Source organism: Jaminaea rosea (assembly GCF_003144245.1).
Source record: "Jaminaea rosea strain MCA 5214 unplaced genomic scaffold BDZ90scaffold_18, whole genome shotgun sequence".
Lineage (NCBI taxonomy): Eukaryota > Fungi > Basidiomycota > Exobasidiomycetes > Microstromatales > Jaminaea > Jaminaea rosea.
The window spans coordinates 215,463-233,609 of record NW_020289992.1 but is presented as its reverse complement, the minus strand read 5'-3'; the positions used below and the strand labels follow the sequence as shown (position 1 = coordinate 233,609).

At 60.0% G+C, this 18,147-nt stretch overlaps 7 protein-coding genes across 7 annotated transcripts; 4 read left to right on the top strand and 3 right to left on the bottom strand.

The window, feature by feature from the left end:
• The first annotated feature begins 415 nt into the window (after positions 1–415).
• Positions 416–1,103, top strand: BDZ90DRAFT_234718 (hypothetical protein). Its single transcript, XM_025507122.1, has 3 exons — positions 416–574; positions 648–837; positions 912–1,103. The coding sequence occupies exons 1-3, from the start codon at positions 477–479 to the stop codon at positions 945–947; spliced, it is 324 nt and encodes a 107-aa protein (XP_025359381.1). The 5' UTR covers positions 416–476; the 3' UTR covers positions 948–1,103.
• Positions 1,085–1,911, top strand: BDZ90DRAFT_95806 (hypothetical protein). Its single transcript, XM_025509971.1, has 4 exons — positions 1,085–1,321; positions 1,405–1,459; positions 1,568–1,690; positions 1,756–1,911. Exons 1-4 carry the CDS (start codon positions 1,221–1,223, stop codon positions 1,825–1,827), a joined length of 351 nt encoding a protein of 116 aa, XP_025359380.1. The 5' UTR covers positions 1,085–1,220; the 3' UTR covers positions 1,828–1,911.
• On the bottom strand, positions 1,907–6,099 carry BDZ90DRAFT_234716 (hypothetical protein). The gene has a single exon (XM_025507121.1). The coding sequence runs from the start codon at positions 5,938–5,940 to the stop codon at positions 1,996–1,998; it is 3,945 nt and encodes a 1,314-aa protein (XP_025359379.1). The 5' UTR covers positions 5,941–6,099; the 3' UTR covers positions 1,907–1,995.
• Positions 6,100–6,366: 267 nt separating this feature from the next.
• On the bottom strand, positions 6,367–8,163 carry BDZ90DRAFT_224268 (hypothetical protein; the record flags this gene model as incomplete). The annotated part of the gene is made up of 3 exons (XM_025504605.1): positions 6,367–7,015; positions 7,089–7,852; positions 7,927–8,163. 3 exons carry the CDS (start codon positions 8,161–8,163, stop codon positions 6,367–6,369), a joined length of 1,650 nt encoding a protein of 549 aa, XP_025359378.1.
• Positions 8,164–9,668: 1,505 nt separating this feature from the next.
• BDZ90DRAFT_282092 (hypothetical protein) lies at positions 9,669–12,193 on the bottom strand. The gene is made up of 2 exons (XM_025509427.1): positions 11,947–12,193; positions 9,669–11,869 (listed from the first exon to the last, which is right to left on the bottom strand). The coding sequence occupies exons 1-2, from the start codon at positions 12,116–12,118 to the stop codon at positions 9,870–9,872; spliced, it is 2,172 nt and encodes a 723-aa protein (XP_025359377.1). The 5' UTR covers positions 12,119–12,193; the 3' UTR covers positions 9,669–9,869.
• A 231-nt stretch (positions 12,194–12,424) lies between these two features.
• Positions 12,425–13,443, top strand: BDZ90DRAFT_262982 (Fcf2-domain-containing protein; the record flags this gene model as incomplete). Its single annotated transcript, XM_025508558.1, has 3 exons — positions 12,425–12,838; positions 12,912–13,274; positions 13,354–13,443. 3 exons carry the CDS (start codon positions 12,425–12,427, stop codon positions 13,441–13,443), a joined length of 867 nt encoding a protein of 288 aa, XP_025359376.1.
• Positions 13,444–14,278: 835 nt separating this feature from the next.
• On the top strand, positions 14,279–18,099 carry BDZ90DRAFT_262981 (hypothetical protein; the record flags this gene model as incomplete). The annotated part of the gene is made up of 4 exons (XM_025508557.1): positions 14,279–14,329; positions 14,423–14,536; positions 14,611–14,820; positions 14,899–18,099. 4 exons carry the CDS (start codon positions 14,279–14,281, stop codon positions 18,097–18,099), a joined length of 3,576 nt encoding a protein of 1,191 aa, XP_025359375.1.
• Between the last annotated feature and the right edge of the window lie 48 nt (positions 18,100–18,147).

The window sequence follows — 18,147 nt, the reverse complement described above, 5'->3', positions numbered from 1 at the left end:
TCTTCTCGATGACTTGTTGAGCCAGGGTGGCAGGATGATGCGGAGGGTAGGAAAGTGAGAAGAGAAGCGGGCTCGACTAGCGTGGGTGTTGATCTCGTTGATCTCGGCAAACGGGCGAGCGAGGCCAGGCGCGGCGCGCGAGCAATCATGCGCTCGATCCTGTTTCGCGTTCCGTCCTTTCCACCACAACGTTCCATCCACCGCCCACCTTCTTCATGATCAATCAACAGCGTCTTGCGCTCATTGTCGCTTCCATTTATGCTTGATCTTCGAGGCGTTCAGACGTGCCATTTCTCTTGAGTCACGTCAGCCTCTCCGTGGAGTTCGTCCGATGTGACCCTCATGTGGGCGACGGTTTGGGAGTGGCGCTAGGGTAAGCGCGGAGGAGATCCATACGTAGCCAACCTTGACCAAAGCCTTTCCTCCTTGCCATCATACCCAGTCGCGCCTTCCATCAGCTAAAGTCAGCCACGAAGATGCGCGCTGTTTCTCTTCTCAGCCTGCTCGCTCTCGTCGTCTCCCTCGCCCTCGCGACCCAGTACAAGTGTTGTGAACAGCCAGCCTACAGCAGATGGTGAGAGAACGAGGTGCCAGCGAGGCGTACGGACATTCCACTGACTCGGAGCACTTGGCGCGGTTTCTCGCAGCTACGAAAATACTCACTGCTTCTCCAAGGATCCCGTTGTCAAGTCATGCTGTTGCCATAACTCGTGCAAAATGAAGGACGCCTGCTGTTGTGATTTTCAACAGCGCAAACCGGGATGCAAGGCCTCTAGCGCCACCAGTTTCCACCCTCTGGCTAGACTGTTGCCCCCAGATGCGGTATCTGTCCACATGGTGAACTCACCGAACGTGCAGAAGCGCCGGTAGTCGAGTCGTGGCTGATGCGCCGTGGCTCCTTGTCTTCACAGGGACAATTCGAGAACCGCACTGACTCCGTATGGTGATCAGAGCGAAGAAGTCATCGCTGCGCAAGATCAGGGCAAATTCAAGGCACTCGATTGCCCGTGTACGCGCGCTCGCCCAGCTCTCTCATTTGTCTGCCCACCGCACTCCGTAACTCCTTAACTCCTTTGCATCACTCATCGGCTGGAAAGCACCCGGTCAGTTCGTGAGCACGCGCGCAAGCCGTAGACTGGCCGAGGCATAGCCAGCGCCGCCTTGGCAACTATGAGCCTCTGCTCCTCCTCCTCCCACCAGAGCTCGTGATCTACATTACCATGCGTGCCCATCACCTCCTACTGACGCTCGGCCTCTCTGGTACATTATTTGGCATCGCTCTGGGCTACGTGTGCTGTTCTCAACCAAATACGAGCCGCTGGTCAGCACAGCTGCGGGTTGTGGCCTCTCGGATCAATGGATCGTGAGGTTGAAGCTGACCATCAGCCGCTCTGTCGCACACAGCTACGAAAATTACAGCTGTAGCGAGGGGACTACTACAAGCTACTGCTGTTGTCACGTAGGTCAGAATCGAGACAGATTGCGTCTTCTAGGCTGATTGGTACCACCGGCGCCTATGCCCTCCTGCACCAACCCGCCTACGCCCTCCTGCGCCACAAACCTGAAGAACAACTGTTCAAAAATGGACGAGTGCTGTTGTGACCTAATGAATGGCTGCAAAGCTCCCCAAGCCAGTCTACAGAGTTTCGCGACAATGCGTCTCCCCGCCGACGCGGTCTCCGTCCGCTTTGTGAGTTGCCGCAGGAAGAGAAGCAACGCTCGATGGCTCTGACTGATCATGCGTTTCTTCTCTAGGGCGTCTTTGAGAGCCTCAATGCAACGTATGATGACGCGAAGGACTCCTCGGAGCTGGAAGAAGCTGCATAGTAGGGAATGCGAGCGGGGGGACTGGTGGGAGATGTAGAGCGAGAAGGTGTGGGAGAGCACGCGCAAGTGGAGGGCACATTTGCTCAGGCAAGTGACTAGATAGCATTTGTTGAGCGTGGAATATTACTCGCTATCCCTGATGCGTTGCTCCTTTCAGCGAGCGTAAAGTCACACATCCCAAACGTCGCTCTTCCACCACGGCTTGTCCTTGCGCCACTTCTCCTCGTCAACCCAGCAATCGATATCTCTCTCCCGACTTGGATCCTTCGCAATGCGCAGGCCCTCCTTCTCGCCTCCATCATCCTTCGCATCGAGCTTCTGCGCCACCTCGGCCTTCTTCTGATCACCCCTCGCAAGGTCCGAGAGGCGGCGGCGCAGGTTAGGTCCGAGGAGGGCGACAACTTGACGGCGTGGCGACCCCGCGGTCTGAGCTGGTGGGGCCATTCCTCGCTCGTGCATCCAGGCAGCTACCTGGTACGCTCCCGAACGGTCACGCAACTCGGCGTAGGTACCCGCTACGAGGCGGAGCGTCTTGGTGGTGAGGATGGGGTGGTAGTAGGTGCGCGGTGTGGCGGACGAGGACGACTGGGGTTGAGCCGAGAGCGTCGCCTCTTCCTGCTCGGCAAGGTCATCTTCGTTGACCGACTCCACGTGCTCATTCTCCCCTGCCTGAGTCGCCCTGTCCCTGCCACCCTCGACCCTCCTCAGACATCTCGCGACGAATCCATCCAGCACCTGCACCCACTCGACCCTGTGCACCTTCTCGCGCCTAGAAGTCGACAGCCTCGCCACGCGATTCTGCAAAGCCAGCAAGGCTTCTTGCACGAGCTCCACGTCGAGGTTGCGGGTTTGCAGGCTAGCGAGCTCGAGGAAGGTGAGGGCGGAGCGCAGAGAGGCGTCGGTGAGGCGAGGGCGGCGTGGAGTATCGTTGACAGTGAGAGGGTGCTGGCGCTGCCCGGCGAGGTGTGGTGGTAGTGGACGGACCTCCCTCTCCACCGTCTCGCGACGTGCTGCCTGCTGAACCTGCTGCTGCTCATCCGCCTCTTGCTGCCTCGCGCGTGCTTCACCGAGCGAAACCTGACCCCGCAACGCCGCCCGCGCAAAATGCTGCAACAGCTCAGCGTCAGGCTGCCATGCTCTCGCCTTGACCTTCTTAATAGCCATCTTCGCCACATCCTCCCAGACGTTTGCGACCCATTTGCGCCGCCCTGCTCTAGCTCGGTGGTCAGCCCCAATCAAGGCGGGACTGAATGCTCGTCCAGCAAGCAGGAGCGTGTTGATCGTCTGCGCCTCCCCACGTCGAGCGAGAGGGCCGTCCTGATCCTCTTCCGTGTGGATCGCGTCGTGCTCCGGAGCGAGGAACCGAAAACGCATCGCCGAGAGGGCCAGCTTGTGAGCCACGTCCACCTCTCCTGCCCTCAAAGCCAAACGGAGCAAGGTCGCATGAATCTTGGGAGTGGCTCGCAGCTGCTTGTGCACTCGATTCTCGTCGTCGCCCTTCTTGTCCGATGGGGTGAGGCAATAACGCTCGTAAAGCTTGACCGCCCTTCGGACCCCAACACGAGCCGAAGCCCTGGCGTGTCTCGCCTCATCCTCGTCTCGCGAGCCACGTCGCGCAACAGCATAGAGTAGCACTAGCAAGTCCGTCTCATCTGGCACCTCGCGGCGATGTAGCAACTCGCCAAAGATCTTAAAGCAAGCCTTCTCGCGGCCTAGGTCGAGGTAGGCGGAGGCGAGGGATGTGAGGTCGTAGTGGTCATATAGCTGCGGAGATGAGATGTCCTCTTCGAAGCCACTGGCCGACGACGAGGTAGGAGGGGAGGTTCGAGCTTGGTGAAAGGACTGCAGGACGTGAGTCGCAAATGCCATCTCGTCTTCACGTGTTTGCAGAGGCAGAGTGACGTCGCTCCGAGCCCCTTCCTCGGGGACGAGGAGCTCTTGCTTTCCCTGAGGCGAGACACCGACGTTGTGGCCCGGTACGAACGTCTTGACCAGCAACTTCATGAGAGCCGTATCTGCGGCTATCGTATGAGCGGAGAGCAGACCATCTCCTGCTGAACCATTGTCAGTCCACCTCATCCAGAGGTAGGCAAGCGGGCCTTTGAGCCGGGAGAAGGCGAGAGCGCGCAGCATGGATGGGCGTTGCGGGGTGGGGAGGTTGAGAATGGAGGGTTCTCGCACAGCATGCTCGCGCCAACCTAACAGCTCGTGCAGCTGAGCTTGGGCGAAGCCTTGTCGCTCTGTGAGGCGCATGGTCGAGATGAGGGAGATGAGCGTGTCTGCTCGGGCGAGTGAAGGGAGAGGCGATGCCGAGCCAGACGGGCTCGCACGTTTGACTGCGAGAAGGGCCCGGATGGCGAGCATAGGTCGCCTGACTTCGAGGCTGCGTTTGCAGAGCTCTTCTAGAAGGAGCGGCCCCATTGAGCTCAATGTGCTGTTTGAATCTTCGCCAGTCTGCATCGCGATCGCCCTCTTCGCGATGAGACTCGCGTGTTCCCTAGCAAGCTCCGCAGCCAGCTGAATGGGCGCCTCCGTTCCTTGTCCGTGCTGGAGGATGTTCTCAATCGTATCGAGAGCGTACTGTGCCGCGATGACATCAACCGGCGCAGAAGGAGCCGACAGATCCGACACAGGCTGCACCTTCACGTCGAGCAGCTGACGCGGCAAATGTTCAACAAGGGTCTTCAGCTGCTCCTTGATGATTTGCCCGCCGTCTTTCGTGCCCTGCTGTAGGGAGAGTCGTACGAGCAGCAAGCGGCAGAACAGCTCGAAGATGAGAGCGTCCTTTTGCTCTTTTGCCTTCGCTGAGGTCGGATGTCCCTCTTCTGCCGCTGCGGCAGCTCCATCCAATGCTGCGAGCCAGGCCCTAGTATCCTGTCCTGCTCCGCGCACCTGAGCCGCCTCCCTCGCCCCGACACTGCCATCGTATCGGCGAGTCTGCTGCTCTTGCTGCAACAAAGCGTTGACTATCCGTCTGGCAAAGCTGTGTCCACCTTGCGGCTGCCAGACACGTGGCTGGAGGGCGTAAAGAAAGGCGCCGATGGTTGTATTTGTCGTGAGGACTGGAGATGTACGCTCTTCTTGCTCCTCGTGGGACGGTCCTCGCTCTTGCAAGTCCTCGAAGAGAGCCACAAAGACGGGAAAGAGGGTCGGGTGGGCAGAGCGCAGAATCTTGCGCGCTAGGCGATTGCATGCTTGCGAGGAGAGGAAGGAGAAGGGGCCCGTAGCGCTGCTCTGGGTATCTTGGCCAGTGGCCTGCTGCTGCGCCACTGCCCGCCCTTGTCCGACCTCAACTAGGATGGCGTAGACGCGCAGCATCTCGTGGGGAGAGACAAGGCTCGTGATGCCCTCCCCTCGACCGCCGAGTTCGGCCTCAGCAGCTCCTCTCAGCAATCCCTGCAGAGCTCTCCTTCTTCTCTCCAAATCACTCTCGTTTCCCCTCCAGACTTGCATCACCCGGCTGACAAAGTTTCGTCTTGCCAACCTCCTTCCACCTCCTCCGTGCGTCCCCAAATAATCCAGCAACCTTGCCGCCTCCTCGCTCAGCTGCTCCCGGCCCAGTTGCTCGGCGTGAGCAACCAGCTCCTCATCGGAGAGGGAGTCCAAGTGATGCCGATGACTCTCCTTCGCCTCTTGCTGCTCAGCTGCATAGCGATGAGGCTGCTGTTGCTGAGCCTCTTGCTCGAGCTCCTCGGGTGAGGGCGGAGGTGGGGCGGCGTACGAGGCAAAGTGGCCATTGACGTCCACGTCCTCGTCTAGGTAGCGCAGAAGGTAGCGTGCGCGAGGAGAGGATGCAGATGACGAGGAAGGGCGTGGCGAGTAGAAGGGCGTTGTTGTTGAGGAGGATGACGAAGAGGCTTCTGCAGCCTGCGATGCTGGTTGGTAGTGCTGGTATTGAGGGTAGGACGAGGCGGTCGTCGAGTCTATATGCACGCCGCGGCGGGTGGAGCGTCTTGTCGTGAAGGGTCGTGCAAGTGGCGGGGTGGCTGGTGGTGCTAGGATAGTGAAAACGCTCGGTGTTGTGGACAAGGCCTTTGCCGCCTCTGGTCGTAAGGTAGGCGCCGATGCTGTGGCTGCGGTTGCCACGCCGGCCCGCAGCCCTGATGTCAGCATGGCGCTGAGTGGCGGTAGGGGAGGAGTGAGCAGCGAGAGGGGCAAGGGAAAAGGGTGAAGTTACTGCAATCTATCTGCGAGGAAGCATTGATGTGTTGGTTCGTGGCGAGAGGTTATGAAAGGAGGAGACAATGGTGGAGCGATTCGATGACTAAAGCGAAGCACGGAAAGGCCCTCACCCAATCAATCGACTTGGAGGAGCCCGGGCTGCAACGACTTTCTCGAGACCACTCGGCCCGCGGCAGACGCGTGCGTGCAGCAGCCGCTAGTCTACGAGCCTTGCAGCACCTCGCAACGACCCTTAACCTCGAGCTTGGAAGATACGAAGGATGGATCGATTCTAGTGTCGCACCACCTAGATGTACAGTAGAGAAAAGGCGAGATGCAAAGACGAAAGCGTATGAGCAAGGCGACGCGGAGCCACGCTCAAGTGTGCAGCTTCTCGTAGCTCGGCGACCACATCTCTCCCTCGACCCACTCCTTGAGATTTTCCTCCATAAATCCAGCCGTGTACCCTCCATCCCTCGCGTACCCCTCCTTGTTGATCTGTTGAATGACTGCTGTGGCAACATCGCGCGAGACCTCCCTGATGCGGGCGATGTCGGGTAGGACACGACCCTCCTTCTCCTCCTCCTCGGTCAAGCAGTTGGCGAGAGAGACGGCCGCAGTTGTAATCATCGAGGGCGTGATGCGCGAAACCTTCGTCAAGGCCCCTGCCAGACCGATGCCGGGGAAGACGAGGAAGTTGTTCGCCTGACTGGCCTTGAACGTCTTGCCGTCATACTCTACGTCGCCGAAGGGCGAGCCGGCAGCGAAGATTGCGCGGCCATCTGTTCCCTCAATCGCCTGCTGGTGGTTGCATTCCGACTTGGAAGAGGGGTTCGAGAGGGGCATGATGATGGGTCGCTTGTTGAGGTCGGCCATCTTGCGGAGCACGGACGGGGTGAAGGTGTTGGGGACGGTGGAGAGGCCAATGAGGGCGGTCGGCTTGGCGTAGTCGATGATGTCCTCGAGCGATTGGAATTGCTGGCCATTGTTGTCATCTCGAGCCCACTCTTGCTTTTGAGGGGCGAGCCTGGCGTGGACAAGGGAAAAGGCAATAGTCAGCTTCTGCACGCCAAAGGTATGTCGAAGAAGGCGCGGCTCACTTGTCTCCACGGTCCTTGGTGATCAGGCCCTTCGAGTCGACCATCCAAATCTTCTTGCGCGCCTCCTCCTCTGTGAAGCCCTGCTGCGTAAAGAAGGAGAGGAGCTGCTTGCCGACGCCGGCTCCAGATCCAGCACCCGTGAGCAGGATCCTGTGCTCGGAGAGCGGCTTGCCCGACGCCTTGGAGCTCAGACGAGCAGCAGCAACGAATGTGCCCAGCACGACACAACCAGTCCCCTGAATGTCGTCGTTGAACATCGGGTACTTGTCCTGGTATCGCGCGAGGAATTCAAACGCATGGTCACTGGTGAAGTCCTCGAACTGGATGATCAAGTTGGGGAACTTCTTGTTCAGAGCATCCATGACCTCATCAAGGAACTCGCGGTACTCGTCGTCGCTTGCGCGCTTCTGGCGGAGACCGAGGTACATGGGGTCCTCGAGCTTCTCCTGGCTGTTGGTGCCCAGGTCGACGACGATGGGGAGCGTGGCGCGAGGGTGGATGCCGGCTGCGGCTACGTAGAGGCAGAGCTTTCCGATGCTGATGCCAAGGCCGTCCCAGCCTTGGTCGCCGATGCCGAGGATACGGCTTCCGTCGGTCAGAACGGCAATGCGCGGGCCTCCGGCGGGGAGGGGTACGTTATTGAGGACCTTGGCGACTTGGCCCTTGTCCTCGATGGTGAGGGTGAGACCTTCGGGACGACGGTAGATCTTGGAAAAGTTTTGGCACGCTTCGCCGACGACCGGGGTATAGATGAGCGGAAGGCACTGCCGAGAGGGGAACAGAGGACAAACGTCAGTAGATGATTCGGTCTGCTGCCCTCCTCGCCGCCCGCACTGACCTCCTCGGCCTCGCTCATGATGACCGCGTAGAATAGGCGCGTGTTGGTCTGACGCAGCGATGACAGGTAGACGTGCTTGCCAAGCTGCGTCTTCTTGCGCCTCAACTGGTACAGGCAACGTTGGATCTGGGTAGCCATGCTCTGTTGAGCAGGGGGCAGCAAGCCGCGCAGGCCCATCTTCTCTCGCAGCTCAGGGTCAAAGGCGGTGTCCATGTTGGCTGCAGCATTCGCGGCCATGGCGAGGTAGGGGTTGTGGTAGTCAGTATTTGAGCTTGATGAGGAGCAGCGGTGTGAGATGCGCCATGATGAAGAGGAGGGGAGCGAGGAGGAGGAGGATGCTGTGGCTGATGCTGCGACTGAGCGACTTCGAGGCAGCGCAAAGCGTACGCCCGCCGCTGTGCGTGACCCTGCCAATGCCATCTCGAGTGCGATGGTCGTGAGGAGTGAACGATGGAAAAGCAAGAAGGCAAGAAGAATTGGACCCGACTCGAGAGCCAGTCCGTGCGTGAAACGAACAAAAGCCGAGAGCGAGTCAAAGTCCAAAATCTCGACGGCGAGCGGCGTGCGGCAGATGCAGACGCAGACGCAGAAGCAGACGCAGACGCAGATCCGACGGCTCGACTGTCCGTCCCCCAAGCTCCGCGGCAAGCCAAGCCAGGCAGGCAGGCAGCTGCTGCCAGGCAAGGCGCAGCGAGAGGGGCCGCGAGAGAGAGCAAGGGCAAGCCAAGCTTGGACTCGTTCGGCGTGTGGGGTTTGGGCTCATGGAGCTTTGTGGAGCGTAGTGGGATGGCGAGTAGGAGGCTGCCTCTTGTGGTTGTTGGGCTTTCGGGCATCTTCGTAGCAACGAGACGTTGTTGGGGGCCGGGCTAGCACTCACCAAAGGTGTCTCGCAGAGAGGCAAAGCCTGTGTGCGTGGTCACAGCGTAGTGGATGGACGAGTTCGTGGGCTCATCGGTTGTCTGAAAGAGTGCGGGGGAAGACGGGAGCGATGAGCGATTGATGGGTGGGACGTGGGTAGGCCTGGTAAGGCTCACCTTGTCATCAGGGGTGGGCTAGAGGCGGGCGAGAAGGGTGGTGGTGGTGCTATCAGTGAGCGCTCACAAGCTGAGTCTGTCGCTGCAGCACTCAACCTCACCTGAGGAGGCTTCTCCCTGGCAGTCATGCTCTTCTTCCTCTGGCTGAGGTCGAAGCGGGCGCCCGCCGTCTCGCTGATCTCGTAGCTCTTTCGAGGGGATGTCATCATGTGCGGGATGCAATGGAAACGGGGGAGGGATTGGTAGGGAGGGAAGAATGGATTGCACTTGCTCACACCGGCAAAGTAGACTTGAGAGCATTTGGAATCCGTCACCGCCTCCGCCCGCGCCCGCACTAGGCCACACACTTCCTTGAAAGTTGGAGGTGGGAGGGCGGGACCGCCGGCACCAGAGAAGAACACATCTCAGCGACGCAGCGAGCCATGACCAGCAGCAATAGCAAGACATTGCAACAAGCACGCTGCTCTGCTGCTTTCTACTCCTACGAGAGCTCTCATTCATCGCCCCCACTAACTGTCATGAAGCTGTGCGCCCCCTTTGCGGGGCTCCTTCTTGACTCCTCGAAGAGATCAACAGAGGTCCAATGCTTCTCGCAGCACAGGCCAGGCGAATTCCGAGCACGCCTTCGCTTCCACTGTGACACTTCTCACACGCCAATGGCCCAGCCGTGGAGCGTCGCGTGAGCAAGGGCCCGACTTCCTCCGCCGCGACCTCTCTGCTCGATCTGAAAAGGGAGCTCTCTCGACGATCTGCGTGAGAATAGACTGCATTGAATCGTAGATCGATATCGATGCAGTACCACGTCTATGATGCCATCCGCTTTCTCTCCATTTGCCTTGACCGGATGGCCCGGACTCCGGTCCGACTACGCCCAATCCTTCCCTCCTCCATCCTGGATCTCCCTCGCGCCTAATTCGCAAACCTCCTACTCTTAGCCACGCCCGTATTGATACCGCTTGCCTCACCCTGATAACCACCCTGCAATGCTCCCTGCCCACCCTTATACACCGCGCGCGTGCTGCTGAGCTTCTTCTGCGCCTTCTCGTACTTCTTGCGCTTCTTGACTCGCAGATTGCGATCCTGCTTGCGATGTCGGGTGAGACCCTTGTTGTTCGCGATCTGGCGATTGATGGCGCGGTGTGAGCCATCTTCGCCCTCGACGAGGTCAGGATCATCTACGATGCGGGAGGCGTCGCGCTCGGCGTCGTGTGACTCCTTCTTTGCGCGCTTGGCTTCGCGACGGCTTGACGTGATGAGGTCGTAGTAATCATCGTCGTCATCGTCGCCAGCCGCACCTGCCGTAGTCCCTGCATCGCTAGCGCCCTTCTGCCCCATCACCTCCCTCCAATCACGGCTGTCTCCCTCACCCCAGTCCTCCCCGTCCAAAGCAGCGTCCGCTTTGCCATTGGTCTTTCCTTCCCTCGCCGCCTTGGCCTGCTCTACGCCCTGTCTGCTACGCTCTCTATCCCTATACGGGATATCAGCATCTCCACCCATGCGGTCGCGCGCAGCCTGCCCACGACGTGCTTCCTTCGCATCCATCTGGCCAGTGTAGAAACGCAGCGACTTCTTCTTCGCAGCTTTGTCCGCTAGCTCAGAGGCAGTGAGGGAAGTAGCCTCACCATAAGCGTCGCCGTCGTCGATGAGAGTTGGCTTGGACTTCCGGGATGCTGAGCCGCGGGATGATGAAGCGAGGAGCAGACTGTCGTCTGCGTCGGCCAGGCCAGCGAGAGGAGCTGGAACTGGGACTGGTGTTGGAGCAGCTGCGTCTCGCGCTCGTTTGGATGTCTTGGGCTTCTTAGCCTTAGCTGTCTTTACTGCCTTTGCCTGCTGCTCGCCGGCGTTCTCTTTCTCGTCTGCGATGAGACCTGCCAGCTCATCATCGTCCAATTCACCCATGTCTTCGTCCTCTTCGCTCCCGTAGAGGAAGGGCATCTGCTCTTGAAGATCATCCAACCCGCCCTCGAGATCGGCCTCAACCTCTTCCTCCTCTTCCCCGTCCTCCTCCTCGTCCAGCGGCACAGCGAAGTCCAGGCTTTCCATCATCGACAGGCCCTCCTTCAGCTTGAGCAATCTCGCCAGCACGGGATGGTCGCGCAGCCGATGGGGCTCGGACGCATGAAGAGAGCGCAGCCTGAAGTAATAGGCGAGGGTGGTCACGTAGGCCAAAAGGGCCTGGTAGTGCATGTGGTGCATCCCGAAAGCGTCCATGAAGTCTGGGCTCTGGCTGTCCTTGGATTTGAGCAGTGACTCGGTCTTGATGAGCTGATCGACGGCATCCGCAAAGTCGCCAGCGAGCGCGACGGTCTCGGGCGAGTCCTTTTGAAGTTGGACGAGGAGAGAGGCGCGAGCCACCGGGTCGGTGGGCAGAGCAGCAGCGGCGGAAGCAGTCTTGCCTGCAGCTGCTGCTATTGATGTCGCCTTGACTGCGGGTTGTGCCTCATCAAGCTCTGCCCTCCTTCTCTCCCTCTCCCTCACCCCCTTGCCACCCTGCTCCGCTCCACCCAACTCATCCGCCTCTCCGAGCCCAAAGTCCGCATCCTCCATTCCCTTCCTAGACTTAGCTTGCAATCGCTTGACCTCATTGAGTTCAAGCTCGCGTGCCTGCTCCTCGTCGATCTCCGAGTCTGAGTCCATGCGGTCGAGGTCATTTGTGTTGTAGTAGGAGCGCTTATTGGAGCCCCATCGCGAAATGTCCTCCTCTTCGTCTGAAGAAACGTCCACGTCTGAGTCAGAGAGGGGCTCTGCAGTGGCCGCTGTCTTGTCAAGGCGCTTGAATTGCTTGGATTTGCGAGTGGGTGCGGCGGTAGTGTCATCATTGCTCGCACCATCGTGGCCTTCGTCTGCTGAGGAGTCGTCCGCCTCTGATTCATCGAGACCAAGCACCTCGCGCTGATTGGCAAATGCGTCTGAAGAGTGGGAGGGGAGAGCGTGTCAGAGGAATGGCGCGCGGAGAATCATGGAATCTGCACGCTGCTGTCCTCACCAGGCTGGTCATTGTCGCCATCATCGCCATTCAGCAGCACCTGATCTCGATTGTGGTGGAAGCGCTCCTCGTCGTCCGAGGGGATGTCGTCTGCCGTATTCCATCGATTCAGAGTCGCGGATGAGGCTGGCAGACCACTCGAGCCGCTCTTGCTTCCCTTGCCCTTGGCCATGGCTGTGAGGGAGAGCTAGAGGTAGTGGGGAGTGGTTAGAAGCAGTGGCAGCTGATGATGAGCTGAACGTCGTTGAGGCTCGGCGTCGTCTCTCATTCCGCCTCCCTCGACGGTGAGGGCGACTCGAATTTTTGGCCCTGAGGCGCATCATCGGCGGCGTCAGGCGACAGGACGGAGACGGAGACGGAGACGGGAAAGCCAAGGCGGACTGGCAGCTGCGAGGCGCCAAAGTTGGAAATCTCGCTCAGCCCGCCCGCGACCCATCCATCTACTCTCACTCTCTAAACAATCTCGCGCTGTCCGAAGATGGCCAGAAGAGCACCGGCGGCTGCAAAGGCCTCAGCACCGGCTGAGAGCACCAGCAGAGCATCTTCAGTCGCAAGCAGCAGCAGCAGCAGCAGCGACGGCGAGGAAGACCTCGATGCACTCTTCCAGGCTTCGATCCAGGCATACACCTCGATGCCCGCGGGGGAGAAGGACAGACAAGATTTCGCAGAAGACGACGATGTCATCCTGCTCGATGGTAACGACACCGAGAAGCGATCAAGGGCGATAAGAGACGACGCCACGCCACGCAAGCCGTCGAAGCTGCCCGCAGCATCGGACACCAAGGGAAAAGGAAAGGCTGTGGATAGTCAGCTCGACAAGCTCAGCAGTCGTGACTCGCTGGCTGAGCTAAGGCCGGTGGGACAGAGAGCAATGATCAAGAGAAGGCAAGAGGTGAGCAGAGCTGGCGAAGCCGTCGCTGATACGTCTCACTCACTCGCAGCTTTGACCCCAATCCTTTCCGCAGGAGCGCGCAAAGACTGCCGGCTCCTCATGGTACGACATGCCCGCCTTCCCCACAGATCCAAAAGCAGGGCCCAGCACGTCAGCATCTTCGCGCTACTCCTCTTCAGCTAGAGGCCCGACCGCTGAGGAGATGCGTAGAGAGGTCCAAGCTATCCGTCTACGCAACGCTCTAGACCCGAAGCGCTTCTACAAAGGAGGCAACAAGGACAAGGGCATGCCCAAGTACGCTCAACTTGGCCGCATTATCTCATCACCTCTCGAGCCTCGTCAGACGCTGTCCAAGGCCGAGAGGGGTAGGACGGTCGTCGAGGAGCTGGTCAAGGATGCGCAGGCATCGGCATATGCCAAGAGGAAATATGGGGAGGTGAGTGCGCGAGAAAGCTGGGATCAAGTGGCTGCTCGTGCTGAGCTGACCATTCTCTCGTCTACTCTCACCCCCACAGCACCAAGTCAAGGCGGCTTCGGGAGGCAGAGGTCACTCTAAGGCCAAGACGAGGAAGCCCAACGATCGAAGCAAGAGGCAGCGCAGGTGACCATGCGCCAGCTCGCGGCGCTCTCCATGCAGCACATGCATCCTCGCCATCTTCGCCATTGTTACCATCGTAGTCTGCCTTGGCTTGGCCGTCGCTGCCTGTTGCTGGACCCTTGATCCTCTCGTATATGGTCGTGTGTTCCGTTCCGATGTGCTTAGTTCTCGTCACTCTCGCCCCTTCCCTCTGTGCTTTCGCTACTTTGGTCTGCACTCTGGCCCCGCTCGCCGCCCTCTGCTCTTGTGCCGCCCCTCGTCAGCGAGGTCCGCGCCGTGTCCTCGCCACCCGGTTTTGCTCGCGGCGACCCCCCCCTTTTGCTCAGTCTACCCTCACCCAATCCGAACCGCCCCCCTCACAAATCACCCCCCCCCTCCCCTCACGCCCCACGCATCCGCCCTTGGACGTTGTCAACAACAGCTTTCGAAGGACAGCTACGAGGCGCGAAGACCTCAACTTCATTTTTCCATCGAGACGAGCCTTTCATTAGAGCCTTCGTCACCACCCTCACTTAGACAGGCCGACGAGCGAGCGTGTTGTCTTGGCCGTCGTTGCCACCCTCGCGCCTCCTCGCCCCGCTCAGCTCAGCTCGTCCGCCCCGCCCCCATTGGTCTCGCTGGCAGACCGCGCGGCTGGTTTTTTTCACCACCACCCGGTCACGCGTGGCAACCCGGCCCAGGCTCAGCATCACGATCACGCTTGACTGAGCTCGGCGCTACCACGGCCCGTCGGTGCTGATATCGCCGGCCTTGACCGCGTCGGCCTCGGCATCGTCGCTGTCGTCGTCGTCGTCATCGCGACTGGCGGTGTAGTACCGCCGTCGCTGTAGCTTGCTGCTGCGATGCCCATTGCTACCAATTCGCGGACGAGGTTCAAGAAGCTATCGTACAAAGTGTGTACGCGTTGCACGTAGATTGCGCCGAGTGAACATCTGACTGACCATCTCACTCAAACGCTTCCTTGTCACTCTGCGCGCGCCCTCTAGGCGTCGGTCATCGTTCATCGTGGCAACCTTCAACAGTCTGCCCACAATGTCGACATCGAGGGTATCGAGGAGAACGAGGCTCCCAACTTAGGAGTTGATCTCTCCGAGGTCACCGTGAGCCTGTCGCGTCGACGATGCCATGGTCCCGCACCAAGCTTATCCTTAATCCCTTACCTCTTTGTGCGCAGGAACACCACCTGCAAGCAGCGCTCTCGTCCACGCAGCTAGCAGCAGAAGGAGACAAGGTTATCTCGGCCAAGCCAGCATACCACATCCCGACACCGGAGAGCAAGCAAGTGCTCCAGACCAAGGAGTACGCTCGTCTCTATCCACCTGGCACATACCAAGATCCCATCTCCTATGTCCGCTCGTCAAGCACGCTCGAGGATGCCATCAAAGTGGGTGCATGGTGCGCCTCCGAACGAATGTGCGAGCATCACTGACGAGGATCATCTCTCCCCTCTGCCCACTGCCAGGGTCCCTCGTACAACCTCGACGAGGACGACAATGAGTGGCTGCAGAGACACAATGCTGCAGCGCAAGAAGCAGAGGTGGCCGCAGCACAAGCACGTAAAAATCACAAAGCATCGCAGCAAGTCCCGGTGACCACTACCATCACCGAGGACGAACTCGAGATGGTACTCACCGTCTTTGAGCAATACACTAACGACAAGGTGCCCTTCGCACACCTCGACCCGGCAAAGAATCTCCCGTCCCTCGACGATCTGCTCGGAGCCTTCGACCCCAAGTCCTTCCTCTCAGCGCAAGCCTTGCCAGAGCTGCCCACACTACCGTGGGAGACAGACGATGCGGCCGCGTCTTCTTCATCGCTCAAGTGGTCGAAGCTCAACCCGTGGCACAACCTGGCAGCGCTCAAGCCCATTGCTTCTCTCGTCTACCCATGGTGGAAGGAGAGGCGTGAAGACACGAGCGGCAAGGCCATCGTCCCACTCCTCAACTTCGACGAATCTAACGACTCAGATCCGTACGTCTGCTTTCGACGACGAGAAGTCAAGCTCACCCGCAAGACTCGTAAGACGGATGTGCTCCACCTCGAGAAGCTCATCCGCCTCAAGTCAGAGATGGACCGTGCTACTGCCATGCTCGAAGGTCTCGCACAGCGCGAGAAGACGAAGCGAGCGAGCGTCGCACAAGATCGAGCCTGGTTCGAGACGGTCAAGGATCTGCAAGAGCTCAAGCGCTCATGGGGCATTGTGGGGCCCAACTCCGGGCAAGAAGACGAGGAGATCATCTCTGGCGAGCGCAGAGAGGAGGCAGGCTATGGCGTTGCTGCAGTGCCGCGCAAGAAGAAGAGAGGCGAGGAGTCTACCACCGTCTCGCTACCTTCAGCCGCCAAGCTTGCAGCAAAGAAGGCAAGAACGAGCGTCGAGCCCTCAGCAGCCGCCAATGCCTCCGCCAATGCTGCCAACGTCACAGCCACACCCGCAGCCGCCACGACACAATCTCTCGGCCAAGCGATCATGGAGCGGGCTTCGGCCGTTCAAGCCTACATCGAGCGAGAATGCATGCGCAAAGCAGAGACGGATGTCGGCTGGGAAGAGAACAGCGATACTGCCTATCAACCCGTCCCAGCACCGCTCAACCTTCGCAGCTTTCGCCCTGTCCAGGCAGATTCATCAGATACGCCCTCTACCAACGGCCTGCGCGCTGGGCGTCCCCCGTCCTTTCGACGTCGCATGGGTAGAGGCGGGCGTGTCTTTCTCGATCGCAGATTGCTGGCTCCAAGCCCGGTCCCGGCTAGCTTGGCTGATTGGCCGAAGCACCAAAGCGGTGTGAGGCGGCATGAAGAGAGGGAGGAGCAGCGCCCAGAGCGTACGCCGTTGCCATCGTACTTGCAGCAGGGCAGGACAGCGCAGCAAAAGGCGGATGCTCTCAGTGGGCCATTCGCTTACGCCTCGAACCTCAGGCCAAGCCTGCTGAACGATACTTCCGCCAGCAGCAACGCATCGTCGAACAGGAGCTTCATGCCTATGGGCGCCTCTGCGGATCACTCGACCGACTCCGAGTCTGTGGCCTCGTCCACTGCTTCTTCGTCTTCAAGTTCCTCCGCGGCGTCCTCAGCCAGCACCATTCCTACCGAGGCCGAGGACATGGACGAGACGATGCGTACTACGACCAAAGGCGGCGAGCATGGCACCAACGAACGCACAGACCAGCACGAATCTCAGCGTCACGACGACGACTCCGACTCGGACAGCTCTGATGACGAGGAGGATGAAGCTGAAGTCGAAGAGCGTCTTCGTGCCTTTCGGGAGCGCTGGCGGTACGACGACGAGTCTGGTCGCTGGGCAGGGCTGGGGCTCTGCGGTCTGGGCGGCATGGAGGACGATCAAGAGGCTGTGCTAGACGACTTTGACCAGCGCTTCATGCGATATCGCATTGGCTTGCTGGAGCAAGAGGACCTCCTCAAGCTGTCGACGGACTGGACGCACATCATGCAGGCGCAAGCTGCGCTTGACTGCCCGCCGCCGACGCCGCAGTTCCAGGTCATTGGGCCGACAATGGCTGGCCAAGCACAAGCAGCGGCGGCAGCAGCTGCTCGAGTCAACGGAGGTGGCGATGCACAAGCGCAAGCTCAGGCGCAGGCACACGCTCAGGCTCAGGCACAAGCCCACGCTGCAGCGCAAGCCCAAGCAGCAGCACAAGCGCATCAATTCCGCAAGCAACAAGCAGCAGCCATCGCAGCCGCCGTGGCCGCTGGCAACAACCCCGCTGCGGCTCTCGGCGCACCGAGCGTCCCTTCACCACTCGGCGCTGTCCCTCCGACCAACCAGAGCTCCACAGGCGCAGTAGCCGCCCGAGCAGCACAGACCAATGTGGGCGGGCCTCTCACCACGCTCCAGCAACAGCATCAGCTTCATCAGGCGCAAGTCCAGCTCGCTCTTCAGCAACAGCAGCAGCGTAACGCTCAGGTGCAGGCGGCGGCTGCAGCTGCTAGGGCCAAGCTGATGGCCGCAGCCGCTGCAGGTGGGCAAGGTCAGCAGGGCCAGCAGGGAGGAAACAACTACAACGCCATGGCTAACGCTGCGGCTGCGGCTGCGGCTCAGCTCAATCACGCCGGTGGGCAAGCCTCTTCGCCCCCGCAACAACAGCGCTTCCCTGCCAACGGTGCTGGTACGCGCCCCTCGTCATCACCCGTCCCGCCGCAAGGTTCTTCGCCCATGATGGGCCACGCGCAACAGCCGTCGCGCTCCCCCTCGATCGGGGGTGTCTCTGGCCCTCATGCCAATGGTCAGCAGCAGCAGCAGCAGCGCATGGCGTGGCAGCAGGCAAATGGTTCCAACGGCCAGCAACAACAACAGCAGCAGCAGCCGAATCTCATCCACCTGCAACAGCAACTCGTCGCAATGCAAGCCGCCCAAGCTCAAGCGCAGGCACAGGCCGCGGCGGCTGCACTTGCCCAGAACAACAACGGCGGCGGGCAGCAAGCCAACGGACAGAATGGAGTCCAGGCTAATGCCGGGGCAGGTAACGGGAACGGTCCCTCCCCAGCGCAGCTGATGGCGATGAAGGCTGCCTTGGCGCAGAGCATGAGTCAGAATGGCGGCAATGCGGCAATGCAGCTGAAGTTGCCACCGGGGAGGGTGGCGCAGGCTCAGCAGCAGCACCAGAGTGGCGGTGGCGCTGCTGGAGGGAATGGAGGACAGGGTAGCTAGAAGGGGGGATGTAGATACATTCGATTGAACTGTACATGATTGAAGAGG